The following is a 17,056-nucleotide window of genomic DNA, read 5'->3' as shown; positions in this document are numbered from 1 at the left end:
TTAGAAAGCTCATTAATATATTTCTTTTTCGTTCCCTTCCTTGTCGGACAAAGGATTTAGGCAGCTTTAAAACCAACATCTCCCTGCACTGGTCGGATTTCGCTTCTGCCCAGCGTGATAAAGTTAGTTTTACTTCGTTTCCCTTTGCACTTCAGAGAGCTGGCTTGTTTGGAGTCAGAATTGAGTCTCATTCTGGGAAACCTTTTGGCCAGATCACCTAAATCCTCCCATTTTTTCCATCTTCCAGGGACCCACGATGCGTTAGATGGTGCCTAGCGTTCTTTCCATTTTTAAAATTTTATTCTAAATTTTTTTTTTTCAAAGAACACATTATTGTGCTTAAGAAGTGACGGGAACAGGTTGGTTGGTGTTTGTTTTCTTTTTTTTTTTTTTTTGCAGTCCTCTTCAGAATCTTGTGCCTATGAATTTCCTCCATAAATACAAATAGAGTCTTACTATCTGGATATCATTTTTAAAAAAGATTTATTTATTTTTCTGAGAGAGAAAGCCAGTGCACATGAGCAGAGGGAGGGACAGAGAGAGAGAAAGGGAGAGAGAGTCCGAGCAGACTCCCCACTGAGCCCAGAGCAGGAGGCTGGCTGGATCTCAAGATCCTGAGATCCTGACCTGAGCCGAAAACAAGACCTCTGGGTAGAATTTTCTCTTTACTTCTTGAGAAGTTTCCCATATGACAAGCAGAGCCTAGAAAACAGTTCAAATAGCAGAGATGAATGCTCGCATGGGAGAGGCTCTGCACCTATGGTCTGGAGGCAGGCTTTCTTCTGAGGTCAGCCTGCCTGCTTCTGTGCTTGTGGTCAGATGTCCTGTAATGGAGGCTTCTTTTTTTTTAATTTTATTTTTTTATTCATGAGAGACACAGAGAGGAGAGAGGCAGAGACACAGGCAGAGGGAGAAGCAGGCTCCATGCAAGGTGCCCGATGTGGGACTCGATCCTGGGTCTCCAGAATCACGCCCTGGACTGAAGGTGGCGCTAAACCGCTGGGCGATCAGGGCTGCCCTGGAGGCTTCTTTAGGACCCGAGGATGGAAAGATCAGGGCATCCCATTTGACCCGAGAGTGTGTCTCCAGGGTCTGGTGGAAAGGGGGCCGTGTGCTCATTGGGGTCCCCCTGCAGAGGGAGCCCAAAGGCCAGTCAGGGCTCGTGAAACCCAAGCCCGTTTTTAGGACACCCAGAACCATGTCACTCACTGTGCATGTGTACAACTAACTGGTCCTAACTCTGTCATCTCCAGTCCTATCCATTAAATTTCTGCCTGAGTCTTCTAAGTTGTTTCGAGTTCATTTTCTCTGGTGCTGTAGTGGGGTGAGCTCGCCTGTTCTTGTGATGGAAGAGAGAGTACCTGCAGGTACGCCCTTTCCCCCTCATTGTTGGGTCTTTAATCTTACCTGCTTCCACTTCCAAGACCAGTCCTCACCGTTCGGCCTCCAGATCTCCGCCAGGGTGTTGTGTTCACTGCTCGCTTCTCATCCATTGCCCCAGGAAGCTGGCAGGCCACCACCATTACTCCACAGCGAATTGGACTCTGGTAACCAGGGCGGCGGTTTGCCTTGGCAGCCACGCCAGCGCCAGGAGGTTAATGCATAGGACTGAGAGTGTGCTTGGTTTGGAGTCTCTTGCAGTAGAATTAGACTGCCGGCTCCGGCTGTGCCGGTTGGTGATGCTCCTAACATGGCTTTTGAAGTGTGTTGGAGATTGCTGAGCGTTTTGTGCAAAGAGAGGAAGAGGAACCACAGTCCTCTCCTGCCCCCCTCCCAGGAGGCTAGTGACTGTCCTGGACAGTCGGACCAGTGGCAGTTGTGGGTGGGGGCGGCTTTGTTGAGGCTCTTGGTGGCAAATGTGGTTACTGTCACTGACCCAGAGTTCAGTTTTGCTGTTGACACGGCAGACTGAGGGCAAAATAGCTGCAAAGTAGCTCTTCCTTGAGGCATCCGGAAACTAAGCTTTTGAAGGTGACGTTGGCTGATAGCTATGGTAGGCCTCAAGCTTTGTGCGAGCTGAACAAACGCACCACCCCCCCCCCCCCCGTCCCAATTGAAATGCAGACAGTCTTACAAAAATGATCAGATCTGCAGTTATTCAAAACTAGGCAAATGTAGATTAGAATTCAACATCGTTCACCATCAGGCTTTAATTTTGGAAGTGGAGCCTGCTGGAAAATGGCCTTGGTTCTTAAGCACTATGCCTAAATGCCTCTGCGTCTGATAAATGGCAGTGATAAGCCGGCACCAGACATGCTTGACTCCAAAAATGGGGAGTTGGGGAGGCCTCTGCCATTAGCTCCTTTGTCTGCTGGTGCAGGTGCAAAATGATCGATTTCCATAGATTATATCCGGCTTTTCCCCACTCATCAGTCCAAGCATTTTCTCATACTTCTGGTGTCCTTTGTCTCAAAACCATACAACTGACCCATTCACGAGAGGATAATTGCAGATCCTGTTTCTCATATGAGTGATACTAACTTCTTCTTCTTCTTCTTTTTTTTTTTTTAATTAAAAACCATTCCACAGAGAGAAGCTGCTCACCCAACAGATGTCTCCATCTCCAAAACAGCCTTGTACTCCCGCATCGGGACCACCGAAGTGGAGAAGCCGGCAGGCCTTCTGTTCCAGCAGCCCGACCTGGACTCTGCACTCCGGATTGCCAGGGCAGAGGTATTGTGGCTGCGTGTGGCTCGGGGAGGCCGGCTGTGGTTGCCTTGGGCAAAACTCTGGTTTCTGCTCCATGTAGATAAATATAAATATATAGACCCTCGGTCTAATCATCATGAAGCTAGCATCTTCGAACCTAGGCTTTCCCCTGCCCCCCCTCCCCTGCGGGCAGAGACAGGCAGCAGCCTGGGGTTGATCTTCCGAGACCCCATCGTTGAACCAGCCTCTGTGGCCTTGCTTGATTTATAACAGAAAGCATAGGCTTCTGGTTGCTCCCTGTGGGCACTGTGAAAGTCTGATACCTGGTTTATTTCTGTCTTGTGCTCCCGGAAATCCTCCGAATACAGTTACTGTTTGGTTGTAGGAAGTTTTAATTCTATGTTTATTCAGTGTCCCCTTCTCTTGGGTCTGTGAATTGTTCAGATCTGAATTCACTCCTCCGGGACTCACCTTTCTCTTCTCCCTGACGCTAGATCATAACCAAGGAGAGAGAGGTCTCAGAGTGGAAGGACAAGTATGAAGAAAGCAGGCGGGAAGTGATGGAAATGAGGTGAGTTGTGACGGTTCCCGGTACCTGGGGGGTGCTTACCTGTGGTCTCGTGACAGCTGCTGTGGTGCACTCTACCGGCCGTGTCTTCCCAGCACTTGCCAGTGCTTTATGAGATAAGCTTCATATTTTCGCGGGAAGTATTTGTAGGAATGTTGGTGTTTCTAAAATATGATACACCTGAGCGAAATACTACAAAGAAAAAAGAATCGCCCTCCCAGTCAGCCTCTCATTCCATCTCAGGTAGCGGTGATCCACCCTTTCTGGTGCATCCTTCCCAGAATTTTCCGTTTCTGATTGCAAATATATGAATGAGTCTCTATACAGACTCCTTTTGTCTTCCTAAGTGGAGAGTGGAAATGTGCATTACCCTACATTTTTGACTTAGCAAATCTTATTTTTAAGATTTATTTACTTGGGCAGCCCGGGTGGCTCAGCGGTTTAGCGCCACCTTCGGCCCAGGGCGTGATCCTGGAGACCCCGGATTGAGTCCCACGTCGGGCTCCCTGCATGGAGCCTGCTTCTCCCTCTGCCTGTGTCGCTGCCTCTCTCTGTGTGTGTGTCTCTCATGAATAAATAAATAAAATCTTAAAAAAAAAAGATTTATTTACTTATTTTAGAGAATGGGGGGGGCGGCGAGAGAGGGAGCAAGCACAAGTGGGAGGGGGAAAGGGAGAGAGAATCTCAAGCCGACTCTGCGCTGAGTGCAGAGCCTGACACGGGGCTCGATGCCACGACTCTGAGATCACAACCTGAGCTGAACGAAACCAAGAGTCGGACACTCAGCTGACTGCACCACCCAGGTGCCCCTAACTTATTAGCAAATCTTGGAGAGATTTTTATACATCTTGACCTCATTCTGTAACAAATTGTATGTCCTTGTACAGTTTTAATGTAGTGGACTTCACCAGTCTCCATGGATAAATAGGTTATCTCCAGAATTTTGTCTGAATGATTAATTTCCATTTGCCACATCTGTAACAGACTTATAATAGCCACCACACAGTAAGTGCCTACCATGTGCCATGGGCTGTGCTTTTGGCTAGTGACACACAGTCTCTGTTTCTCCCCATGGCCCTCAAGAAGGGATGGTCAGCCCCATCTGACAGTGGAAGTCTCAGAGAAGTGAGGTGACTTGCCCAACATCCCAGAGCTTCTAGTTAGAAGAACATGAATTTGAATCTACTTTTCTGATTCCAAAACCCAAATTCTTTCCATTGTGCCCAGGGACCTCCCTCCTTCATTGTCACATCTCATGCACCTTTCTGCCCATTATTTTCCTTCATGATTCATCATCATCTTGGAAGCTAAGAAACCATCTCTGGGGCTAGAAGTACCCTTGGGATGTGATCTTAAAAACTGTATTGCAAGTGGCATTTTTTTTTTTTTAAGATTTTATTTATTTATTCGTGAGAGAGACAGAGAGAAAGAGAGGCAGAGACACAGGCAGAGGGAGAAGCAGGCTCCGTGCAGGGAGCCCGATGTGGGACTCGACCTCAGCTGAAGGCAGACGCTCAACCACTGAGCCACCCAGGCATCCCTGCAAGTGGCATTTTTAAAGAAACTTTGGCCCAAATCTTTGCTCTGGCCATCCCGGGTTCTGGCTGCTGCTGCTGCCAGCTCTGAGAACTGCTTCTGGGGGCATGGTTCATTTTTTCCCCACACACCTGCCTTTCTTCAGCACAAGCTGAACTGAACATGGGTTTTGCAGTTGCAAGGGAAGATAGGAGTTAGAGCACGATCGTCTTAAGACAGAAGGTCTGGCGCGATGCCGAAAATCTCTGATGGACTTGCTTCATTTTTAAGTCTCAACGTTTGAGAGTAGGGAATAGATGAATTCTTAAAAATTTGTTGAAGAGTTAGTACATTTCTAGTGCACTTAATTGTAGTAACAGCTGCTGGTTAATTATCAGAATCCGCTGCCTTTCTGGCTACCGATTTAAGTAGCCAAGGTATTTACGTAATTACCGTTATTAGGTCTTCATAGCCCTGGTTTCTAAGTCAAATAGTATCTTCCTGAAAATTCTCCTGTTCATTCCTTCTTCCTACTGATGTTTTTGTGACCACTTCTGGAGGTGAATCCCAGTGTGCTGTTCACATTTTACACTGAGGACATGTGGTGGCATCATTTGAAAACTTCTTTCGTCTTTCTCCCTCCCTCTCTTTTTTTTCTTTTTTCTTTTCTTTTCTTTTTTTTTTTTTTTTTGGTAGGGGAGTGGAGGAGGAAGCAGCATGGCTGTAATGTTTTCCCTGCCCTGATCATGAAAGCAGGGCGTGCTGGGAAGGCTAGAGGTTCCATCTCTGGGGGCCCCAGGAGGTGCTGTTTACTAACCAGTAGGTTCGCGTTTAGGCATTGCCAGCTGACACAGCTGTGCTCGTGTTTGAAAGCCCACGTGTCTACCTCTGGAGCCAGACCAGGCCAGGTGAAAATCAGGCTTGGCTTCCTGGCTGCTTTGGGGTCTGTTCCTTAACTCCATCTGAGTTACCTCCTCTGTGAACAAGGGTGGATCTCCGTGCCTCTGGGCAATAAGGCATAAGGAGTACGAGGAGGCTCCAGAGACCTATGTCTGGATTCGAATCCTAGCTCTGCTGCTTTGTAGCCCTGGGATCCTAGAAAGGTTCCTGGATGACCCTGTGCCTCAGTATCCCCATCAGCAATTCTGGGGATCCTCAGGGCACCCCTCCTTGGGGATCGCTGTGAAGACGAGGTACAGATATGGTGCCACTGAAGCCGCTCTGGACCACAGGTGTCCCCACACATGGCTGGAAGGACACATCCCTTACCTGCTGTGGTCCAGCCTGTGTCCTTGGCAGGGATGGGTGTAGATGGTAGAGCCTCAAAGGTCCTTTGCTGTTTTGTGCTTCAGGGATACAAGGAGGTATTGATTACAGAAAACACAAAGCGCTTCTGTGTAGGATTCAGAAAGAACCCACATGGGCTCATGGCATGGTCACCTTTTTTGTTGTGAGTCATCCCTTGGGTGAGGTGCTGTCCTTGGGGCCAAGGTCAAGAAGCTGGGGACAGATACCCAGCAGCTGTGAGGTTATTACATTTTGCAGAGTGCCTTCTGTTTTCACTGGCCCTTTCAACCTCATTTAATTTCCCCACAGCCCTGAAAGTCAGGGTCTAGGGTAATCCTCCCCATACCAGGGAGTAAGCTGAGCCCCCAGTGTCTGTGACCAATGTGACTGAGTCACACAGCTAGGAGAGGTGGGACCAGCTGTAATCAGCGTGCTGGATCTGTTGGTGGTTAGCAGTTCTTGGTTCTCTTGTGGAGAATAACTATCGGATAATGTAGGTGAAACCCCAAGTCTTTTTTGAGAGGTTCCTTCCAAAAGGTTGACTTTAGAAAAGGGAAGGCTTCCTTACTCCAGGGTCTTTCCACCTGGGGGCAGCAGTGAGGCAGTCTCATAAGCAAGGGATCTGAGTGCTTCTGTGTAGCTACAGTTTGTTGAAGCTATCCAAGAAATGCTACTGTTCCCATCTCCCTCCCCATAACACAGGTGACAAGGTAGTGACCCCTGGGCCTTGAAGAGCTTCTTCTACTCCTGTACTATGATGCCAGATGTGTGAGATGTTTTAGAAGATTCAGATAAAATGTCATGAATTTCAGAGGAGAAATCAAGGGAGGCTTCCTAGAGGAAATAGCATTTGAATGGGGCCTTGAGGAGCAGCTAAGATAAGGAGAGGTGGAGCTAGAGTGGGGAAGTGAATAACCTGGGCAGGGTCATGGAGATGAGAAATCCCAGAGCCAACAATAACTCATTTGTTCTCACTGAACCACTTTGTTCATGAGATGGCAAGGAAGGAAGTAAGATTGATGAGAGTGATCAGGCTCAGGCTGTGGAGCGCTGAGAGGGTCTCATTTTTATTCTCGATGGGCAGTGGGGATGCCTTGAAGGTTTTGCACAGGGGCATAGTGTGTTCAGAGTCCTGCACTAGAAAAACGAACGTTCTTGGGTGTGCAAGAAGAGGGTTGAGTTTGAAGATGAAGCTAGAGTTGTGAGCCAACCACGACAAATACAACTTGTCCTCTAATGTCTTGGTCAGGCAGCTGATGCCCAGCACATGAGCCCTGGTATCAATTAGAAACCGTCCTGTTGGGCAGCCCGGGTGGCGCAGTGGTTTAGCGCCGCCTGCAGCCCAGGGCATGATCCTGGAGACCCTGGATCGAGTCCCACGTCAGGCTCCCTGCATGGGGCCTGCTTCTCCCTCTGCCTGTGTCTCTGCCTCTCTCTCTCTCTCTCTCTCTCTCTCTCTCTGTCTCCATGAATAAATAAATAAAATCTTTAAAAACAAAAAGAAACCGTCCTGTTGTCATGGTTCCAACATGTTTTTACTTCTCTTACAGGAAAATAGTGGCCGAGTATGAGAAGACCATCGCTCAGATGATAGGTGGGTATTGAAACTGGTGGGCTCAGGCCTCCCCGAGGCTTCTAAACCATGGGGAGGGCTTTGAAGGTGGACTCCAGAGTGTGTTCGTCTTTAGCCCCTCTTAGAGCACGAAGTCCTTCAGGGAGAGACCAAAGCATCCCAGAATGTGAGCCTGGGTGCGTCCTGGGAACACCTGCTAGCATGTCCCTTAGCGTTATTTGTGCCTGTGGGAAGCCATGGCAGTCACCTCCACGGCCACCATTGATTCAGCCAGGACTGCCCACCTCATGGGGGAAAGAGATGGGTTGGTTCCTAGGACGTTTGTGAGAGTTTTTGCTCATGGGAGAGACTAAGAATCAAATCCCTAAACTCTATTTAGACTCAAGTGACAAAATATCCTGATGCAGAGTTCTAGGGCAAGGGTAGTGGACCACGTGGTAGCCCTGCTGCCTGCCCCTCCTCTCCCCTCCCTCCTGCGATTTCTGTGACCTCAGTGAGATAGGCACTGACTCAGAATCCATCTTAGCACAGAGTCCCTGGCAGCCAGCACTGACGCTGCTTTGGCCCACAATAAAAGATAGCCTCAAGTCATAAGTTAGACACACCTGACTCTCTTTAAAAAAATAATAATGAGGAGAAAAGATCTTGCAGAAGTTCTAAGCCCGTTTTTACGCCAATGATCACCCTTCAAAAATGATGTTATGACTTGGCAACGGGTGGGAAGAAGGAGATTTTTGTTTATCTGCTTATTTAATTGGCTACTTAGGTCCGTGATATCAGTTTTAAAAAATCTTTTACTCCTGAGGACATATGGAGTAAAAATCCCAGCTCACCGCAAACTGGTTTCTGTCTTGAAGCTGGACGCTGGGTTAACAGATGACTCGTCTCTTTCCAACATTTGGATACGAGTCACACCACACCTCTCGCTTCTCCCAAGCTAAATTTGAGAGCAGGCTTGGGAATGGTGAAGAGGCCAACAACCGAGTGCTTTCTATTCAAAGCAGCTTTCATTTTGATGTATTGTAATAGAGGCCATTTCTCCCAGATCTCAGGGAAAGCCCTTTTGGGTGTTTCTAAGGATCAGCTCATGGTATATGCTTTCTATCAAATGAAACTTCTTTATTAAATTGGTATCAGAATTTATGAATACATATGGAGGAGATAAAAAACAAAACTTTTGGAACTGCCTGTAAAAGGAGTCAGGAAATAGGATTTATGTCTTCCAATATATAGTGTTTGGCATGCTGAGTACATCCTTTTGGCCTCCCGGAGTCTCGGGTTGTGAAAATGTCACTCAGACCTATGGTGGCTCATCTGGAAACATCCTTCTGCATGTCAGAGGTCTACACTGTTATTTTTGCATTTGATGATGACATTTGGGCCAATATTGAGATGAGGGTAAAAGGGCCTGAGCCTTTGCCCCGAGAGAAGGCTGCACAGAGCCAGCTGTTACTGCTCAGCTGGCAGTTTTGATAGAAGCAGATGTTCCTTCTTGAAAACCCAAGAGTAAGGATCTGTCTACCTGGCATAGGTGGTCTGTCCCTCTTGGACAGAAAGCTTATTCAACTCTGATTTCCTCATAGCATATTTCCAGATGAGAGTAGTTAGAAGAACATTTCAATTCCAGGCAAACAGAGTGTCTGGAACCCTGGCTGCGGGGGTTATGGCTACGCACACCTACCCCAAGTACGACAGCCCCCTCCCCCGGGGAGACCTGGGAACTTTGGCCCGAGGGTCCCTTTCTTTCAGAGCTGTGATCTCACCCGTCCGAGCATTTTCCTGTTTGGGGGTGTTTGGGCACTCCCGGCGGCTCCGTGAGACCCCTCCAGGGTCCCTAGCTGCAAGTGGTGCTGTCACTCCGGGGGTGTAGCAGCTCACGTCCATCCCTGGTTCTCCATCCTATTGCACCTTCAGTGTCCTCTTCATCAGCCACTTCTCAGACCTTGTTCATCAGGCGGCACGTCTGTGGCTGTCATCCCGTCAGTCATTACTGCAGGGCGTCGATGAGGGCTGCGGCAGATTTCCACGTCCTCGTGTCCTTATAGAAGATGGTTTGGGGCAGAGACACCTATTGCTGGGGGTACACCTGCCTTCCTTCTGGGCAGGCCTTGAGTCCCCATTTGTGGAAGCATACCCTCATGGCTCCTCTGGGTCCCCTGTCCCTTCTGGTTTTCACTCATCTAACCAGCATCCCTGGTAGGAGGAAAGACTCAGGCCCCAGGAGCTCGGCGGTTTGGGGCAGAATGGACACTAATAGCATTTTGAAGTTAAAACCAGGTTCCACCCCCCAGTACACGAGCTCCTCCTGGCTCCAGCCCGGCTCTCTGACTTCCATGTAACCCTCACAAACGTTCCACGCCAGCGTGACATGTGTCCTGCCATCATCGTCCGTTCTCGTGCCATGTTACTAAAATCGAGTTCAAATATTGAATATTTAGGATTCAGGACCAAAAGAGACCTCTGTGCTTTTTTTCATTGCAGGTTGTTGGCAATTGATTTTTTTTTTTTTCTGCTTTCCTAACAACTGCTCTGATTATCTGTTTTGCTTCCATTTTCTGTTGCTTCTTGCCCTTTGCTTGCAAAACAAACAGGCAAGCCTGGTAAGTAAATGCTTTTCACCTAATTTAACACCTGCCCATCGCAACCCACGTTTGTTTGTTTCTATTTTTGTTAACTTTTGCTGTTGTGTGTATTTGCTGCATTTCTCCCCTACCCCCACCCCACACGATTTAATAATGTTTTGCCCCAAAAAGCCAGAAACGTCTCCAGGGGCATTGTTTTGTGGTCGAGTCTAGAGCATTTGGAGTCGGGGGCCGATTTCCTGGTTGGAAGGACCTGACCGCGTTTGCAATTTACAAAAAAGATCTGCGCTGCGTTCTCACCTCCTCGGCCTCCTGGGAACCGGGAAATTCTATTTTTACAAGCGTTTATGGGGAGGACAGGAAACTTGAGGCAGGCTAAGTCTCAGATCCAGGAAATCAGATGGACTCCGTTTGATAAATAGCTCTTTCCAAGCCAAGTGAAATGTAGACATGGCCTCAGATCAGCCGAGAATGTGCATTGTGCGGTGTGCGGAGGACTAAGGAAGCAGCTAAAACTCAAAAAAATAAAAATAAGCGTTCAGTTACTGGTGGAACTTTGAAGCGTCTTTGGTCTCGGGAGGCTAGGTGTGGCAAGCAGACTGCCGGCAGTCCTGGCCTCGCTGGATGTGAAACAGCTCCCCGTCTGTAAGTCACCGTGACTGGCGACATCCCGCCAGCCTCCGGGAGCCAGTGATGCTGTCAGTCATGGGTCACGGGTCCTGGGTTCTCACTGTGTGTCAGAGGCTTTATTTTCATTTAATCTTTGCCCAAATGCCGTGAGATAAATACCGTGAGCCCCTCTTTCTGCTCAGGAGGCTGAGACTTGGGGGTGTTAAAAAAAAACCCTGCCCAGGGTTAGCAGAGCTGGGAGGTGTTGGAGCCAGGATGGAGTCAGAGTCTGGCGCCCGGGTCCTTCACCTCCGCCCAGGTAGCAGAGGCTCTGGGAATAGGCCTAACTTCAGGATACAGGAAGATGCCTATCAGGAACCTAAGGGAAAGAACCCAAAGCGGCATCCCCCTGCCTTTTTTTTTTTTTTTTTTTTTTTTTAAGATTTTATTTATTCATGAGAGATACAGAAAGCCAGAGAGGAAGAGACACAGGCAGAGGGAGAAGCAGGTTCCATGCAGAGAGCCCGATGTGGGAGTCGATCCCGGGGTCTCCAGGATCACGCCCTGAGCCAAAGGCAGATGCTCAACCACTGAGCCACCCAGGCATGCCCCCCACCCCCGTTTTGTTTTTTTTTTTTTTTTTTAAGTTTTAATTTAAATTCCGGTCAGTTAACACAGTGTAATATTAGTTTCAGGTGTACAGTATAGTGATACAACACATGCATGTAACACCTGGTGCTCATCACAAGTGCCCTCCTTAATCCCCAGCCTCCCTCTGTTTTTATTTTTTTTTAACATTTTATTTATTTATTCGAAAGAGAGAGTAAGTACAAGCAGGGGGAGGGGGAGAGGAAGAAGCAGACCCCCCCCCACTGAGCAGGGAGCCCAATACGGAGCTCGAACCCAGGACCCCGGGATCATGACCTGAGCCAAAGGCAGATGCTTAACCGACTGAGCCACTCAGGTGCCCCAGACCCTGCTTTTAAGGGAGCTCCCAGGTCTATTATTAAGAAGCCGGTGGAGAGACAAGGTTATGAGCACGGTTTGGGGTGCTCTGCTGCCAGGCTCCACTCATTCATCCACAGCACAGATGCGTTGAGGCATCATCCTGTGACTCAGGACCCTGCCCTCCTGCAGCATGTCTTGTAGGCAGCCAGCCAGCCAGCAGACACACATGCACATGCACATCCGGCTGTTTCTGGGAAGAGAATGGACTGGAAAGTAGGGAGGAGGCGTTCCCCCACCAGTGCTCAGAAGGCACCTCTGGGGAGGTGGCCTGGTGTCAGGGACCTGAGTGAGCGAGTGGGGAACCATGGAAACTCTGGGCCATGAGCCCTGGGGCAGGACCGCCTGGGGTGTGCCGACCACTGTACCTGGAGCAGGTGGGGATGGGGTTGGGGTTTCATTCCCAGTGCACACGGGCTCTGAGCTTGAGTAAAGTGACCCAGTTGGGACTTAAGGAAGTTTAGTTTGGTGCCTGGGTGCTGGCTTAGGAGCATGAAATGAATGCTTGACGTGTGGAAGAGCTGGGTGTGTGCTGGTTGCTGTTGTTATGTCTGTCATCGTTTCCAGAGAAATCTGCCCTATATGGCAACCAGGCCTTGGAGGCAGTGGTGGGCAGCGGGACCCCTGCCCAGGTGACCTGGGGCTGATGGAAGGCCAGGTCTACAGAGCTACTTAACCCCAAGAGCTCTGAGTGGGGGCTTCTCCTCCCCCCCCCCCCCACTCTGTGCTGTCACCAGGGGTCCAAATGGTTGGGAACAAAAGGTTCCTTGCCCACCTAGACCATTGACGAACAGGTCAGCACACAAAAGACAGTGCCGTGTGGGTGAGAAGCTTTTATGTGGAGTGGTTGGAGAAAGCCCTTCCCATAAATAGCAGGTGGTTTGCAAGATGTTCGGGGAAGAGTGTTAGCTCGTGGCCCAGAGAGGTGGGGTCAAGGACAGAGCAGTTCCTTTTAGTAGGATCAGCCACTCCGAACTGGGCCAGGATTCATTCTCTTGTACATAACTGAGAAACCCACTTGACAGAAAGCTCTGTTTTTCTCGGAGTTAAGACATTTGCTGTATCAAAGGAAATGTCTGTTTCTGTGTGAAGCAGAGTTTCAGGGCTGACCGTGATGTGGCCTTTGGTTCATGGGATGTTTCAAGGGATGAAGACACCTTTTTTCATTTCCAATCACCATGTCTTTATGTTGATAACACATAGAAAGGCCCGGTCCTCAGAGCCCAGACTACTGTACCTTTTAATCCTGCTCAACGCAAAATTCAGTAGTGATTTTTTTCCCCTGCCTTATGGATCTATTTGCCATCATTGACCAACTAGAATCACTGGGGGTTGATTTTTAAGGGTCTGCATTGATCGGGCTAAAGAACAGTGGCTAGTTTCCCTCCCATATTACACTGTAAAGGTGCAGGCCTGGGATACTGAGGCCGAGGGTATTGTTACTTCAGAAACAGAGTCTAGGTGGGTTCAGAGAGTGGGTCTGTCCCGAGTTTGGGATGCCCTACTGCTTAGACTGAGCTGCATCTGAGGCCCTGGCTGCCCCCTGAGACCACGTTAGGATCCCCCAGCCTCATCATCTTGTTCCTTGTGTCTCTTGCCAGAGGACGAGCAGAGGGAGAAGTCTGTCTCCCACCAGACTGTGCAGCAGCTGGTCCTGGAGAAGGAGCAAGCCCTGGCTGACCTAAACTCTGTGGAGAAATCCCTGGCTGATCTCTTCAGGAGATACGAGAAGATGAAGGAGGTCCTCGAGGGCTTCCGCAAGGTGCGATTGTGTGGGAGCAGAGCAGAGGGCTGGACCTGTGGGATGGGAGAGTATGGGACAGGTGGGGAGAGATTCTAGGGAGCTGGACCGGGCTGGCCAGGGTTCCACCTGCATTGGGGAGTTCTTGAGGTTCCCAGCATCTGGGGCATTTCTTCTGTGGGCACAACCTCTGTCCTCTGTCATGTCAGAATGAAGAGGTGCTGAAGAAGTGTGCACAAGAGTATCTGTCCCGAGTGAAGAAAGAGGAGCAGAGGTACCAAGCCCTGAAGGTGCATGCGGAGGAGAAGCTGGACAGGTAATGCGGCCACGGGTCTGCTCCCAGAGGCCTCTTGGCGCCCCTGCCAAGGTAGGCCAGGCGTTCAGGTGGCTCCACTCGCACTGGCTTGGGAAGGGCAGATGATCCATTTGTGTTTTCTCAGTGTGGCCCGTGACAACACTGTACTCTCAGCATTTTGATAAGTGAAGGACGCATGTTGTAATTTCCAGGGGACCCCCTCAGAGCACCTCAGCATCTCGGGAATGGGGGTTAGGGGCAGGGGGTGCTCATGGGCTCCTGAACTAGGCCCTCGGTGGTAGGAGCTGGAGCCAGGCGGGGTCTCCGGGGAAGGATGATAATTTCTGAGCGTCCCCCGACCGGTTCCCGCAGGGCCAACGCCGAGATCGCGCAGGTCCGAGGCAAGGCCCAGCAGGAACAGGCTGCCTACCAGGCCAGTCTGCGGAAGGAGCAGCTTCGCGTGGATGCTCTGGAGAGGACGCTGGAGCAGAAGGTAACAGCCGAGGGAGGGGGGGCCGGGCGTCCCTGCGCCCTCCGCAGCTCCTGGGACAGCTTTGTGTCTCGTGAGCATATGCTTGCCCTCCCCCTGGATGATCCAGTGTAACGCCAGCCCCATTACGCTCCTCTTTCCAGCCTTTCCTGGAATTGCTCTCTGCTCAGATGTTTACTGCTGGTTTTCATTCCTTCTCAGCATTCGTTTGTCACACATTTGCTAAGTATTTATAGTGTGCCAGGCATAATGCTTTACCCAGCATCCACTGCTTACCCACTGTGGGGGAATGGGGTAATCACCAGGCCATGTTGGGGTTAAAAGGCCCCCAGAAGTCCTCCTGCGTCCATGGATGAGGAAATCCTCCTGAGGTCCCTTAGCCTGTCCTGAGTCTAGCACCCAGTCCACCATACACACCTTCTCCCTGGGTGTCCAAATGGGAAACCCCTGCTGCCCAGGAGTGCGTAGGATTCTGACTTTGGGTAAGTGCAGGCCAGGCAGCCCCCCTCCTAGGTGTGTTTTTAGAAAGTTTCCAGACAAGCAACCCCATGCTGGTTGATTTGCTAACCCTTAGGATGGGTATCAGAGGGCCCAGTGGCCTGGGGTAGCATCACTTCTCATGGATTTGGGCCCTAAAGGACAGTCACAGTGGGTGAGTCCTTTGTGGGCAGATGGCATCTGAAGTCCAGCATGTCTCCCCAGTGGCCTCTACTAACCCCAGAAGCATACAGTGGCCTCCGATTGGCCCTCTTCCCATACCCATACCCAGCCAGGTTCCGGTGGGGCTGGCTGTGGTCCCAAGGTGGGTCTGGGCCGAGCAGTGGGCACATACAACCTGTCACTTCACCTAAGTGATGTCACAGAAAGAGTCCTGGGACTTGGGAGCCTCAGGTCCTCCCCGCCCCTTGCCATCCATTATGACCCCGGACAAGCCTCACACCTCCCCTCAGGTCGTAGGTTTGTCATGTTGGAGGTTGAAACCCAAAGGTCCAGAAGAGTCTCTCGAGCCCTGAAAATTCTACGGTTCTAGTAGTCAGGTGGACTTCCCCCGGGTCCACATGTCATTGCAACCTGGCCTCCGCTTGGCGCTGGGTCTACAGTCTGTTCCTGGTCATCCAGAATTCAACAACTAGAAAACTCACATTTCCAGACTGTTTTTGTTCTTTACCTTTTCCCTTCGGAATGAAGCAGACAAATGGCCACCAGTCAGAATAGTATTTTTTAAAAAAAGAAAGAAAGAGCCAAGACTGTGCCAAATATGCCAAATCTATTCAACTGCCCCGATCTTCTGGGCTCTGATCCTTGTTCCTAGCCATGAGCACAGAGTCAGAGCCGTCAAACACGAGCATTGGCTCATTCCATCCGTGTTTATCGAGTGACACAGCACAGTTCGTCTGGAGTGGGTGTTTATTCTTAGAATGTTCATAATCCCCGTGTGGCGTATTTGATGACTCTTGAGAAGTGGAATACTCATTTAAGTTACAGACCACATTCTCCCATCATTTTGGGCGATGAGGCAGTTGTGCATCAAATGTCTCCTTTTTTTTTTTTTTTTTTTGCATCAAATGTTTCTAGGTGAGAAATGTAGCAGTAGATCTGTTCCCTCCTATTTCTGTCGGGATTTGACGGTGTTTGAACTGCATCACGGCGCTAGCTAAAATAATAGAGGTGAAACCGGAGTCAGGATAGATGTTCTCTAGGCAACCTGGCCTGTTTAGACTCTCCCCAGTTGCCAGATGAAGGTGATGCTAAGTATCCTGGCAAAATGAAAGATAAGGAGGCAAGGCAGCTTGCACGGCTTTGGAGAACAGAAAAGCTACAAACAGAGCTACACATGTAATTCTTTCCTAAACTAAAACTGGGGAGGAATGGGGTTAATCACACACGTTCTCCCCAAAAGGACTCTGGGTGATACAGAGGTCGTTGTCTGTTTTATTTATTTATTTTTAAGACTTTATTATTTATTCATGAGAGACACAGAGAGAGGCAAAGACACAGGCAGAGGGAGAAGCAGGCTGCATGTGGGGAGCCCGACGTGGGACTCGATCTGAGGACTCCAGGATCATGCCCTGGGCCGAAGGGAGATGCTCAACCACTGAGCCACCCAGGCGTCCCCGGTCTCTGTTTTAAAGAGATTCAGAAGCCTGATGCCCCTGCTCCAGGCAGTTCTTAAGTGGAGGTGCTGGGCATTTTGTCCAGTTGGGCTGTTGGAAACCCAGTGAGCTGAGCTGCACGATGGCCGTGTGCTAGGTGGTCGGCTGCTGGCGCCAAGATGGGGTTTGGAGAACCTTCAGGAATCGATAGCTAGCAGGTCTGCTAGTGCCTCTCAGCCATCAGTCGCTGGATACGATGTTTAATAAATCAGACCGCAAAGCCATCTAGGAGCCAGGCCAGCCTGAATTCACGCCCCGGGCCTGCTGCATCGGACCGGCTGTGTAGCCTTAAATTAAGCACAAACACTTAACCTCTCTGAGCCCCGGTTTCTTACTGAGAAGTAGAACTGTCAGTGGCTCCCATGTGGGGACGGTTGTGAGATCCGAGTGGGGCAGGTGCCTGGGGCATGGTGGGCATGGTGGGCGCCACACATGAAACATGAAAAGTCACCAGCAGTGGCCATTCAAGAATCCTTAACAGGATTCGAGGTTAGGGTCACAGTCCCATATAACAGCATCTTCCAACAGGCGTTTCAGTGCCTCTCCGAGCTGGAAACTCTAGAAGGGGGTAAGCCGAGGTGCTGCTCCG

General features: G+C 49.9%; 1 protein-coding gene across 19 annotated transcripts in view; it reads left to right on the top strand.

The window, feature by feature from the left end:
* Window positions 1-17,056, top strand: part of TACC2 (transforming acidic coiled-coil containing protein 2) — a 213,260-nt gene that overhangs the window by 194,569 nt on the left and 1,635 nt on the right. For all 19 annotated transcript variants that reach the window (XM_072805034.1, XM_072805046.1, XM_072805045.1 and 16 more), the window contains 6 exons: window positions 2,530-2,673; window positions 3,144-3,220; window positions 7,570-7,613; window positions 13,390-13,550; window positions 13,739-13,845; window positions 14,197-14,317. In XM_072805034.1, the coding sequence (XP_072661135.1) occupies window positions 2,530-2,673; window positions 3,144-3,220; window positions 7,570-7,613; window positions 13,390-13,550; window positions 13,739-13,845; window positions 14,197-14,317 (654 nt within the window). The remainder of the gene's footprint in view (window positions 1-2,529; window positions 2,674-3,143; window positions 3,221-7,569; window positions 7,614-13,389; window positions 13,551-13,738; window positions 13,846-14,196; window positions 14,318-17,056) is intronic.

This window comes from Canis lupus, chromosome 29 (assembly GCF_048164855.1).
Source record: "Canis lupus baileyi chromosome 29, mCanLup2.hap1, whole genome shotgun sequence".
NCBI classification, from domain to species: Eukaryota; Metazoa; Chordata; class Mammalia; order Carnivora; family Canidae; genus Canis; species Canis lupus.
Note: the sequence above shows the minus strand (reverse complement) of the source record. Positions and strands in the feature narration are given on the sequence as shown.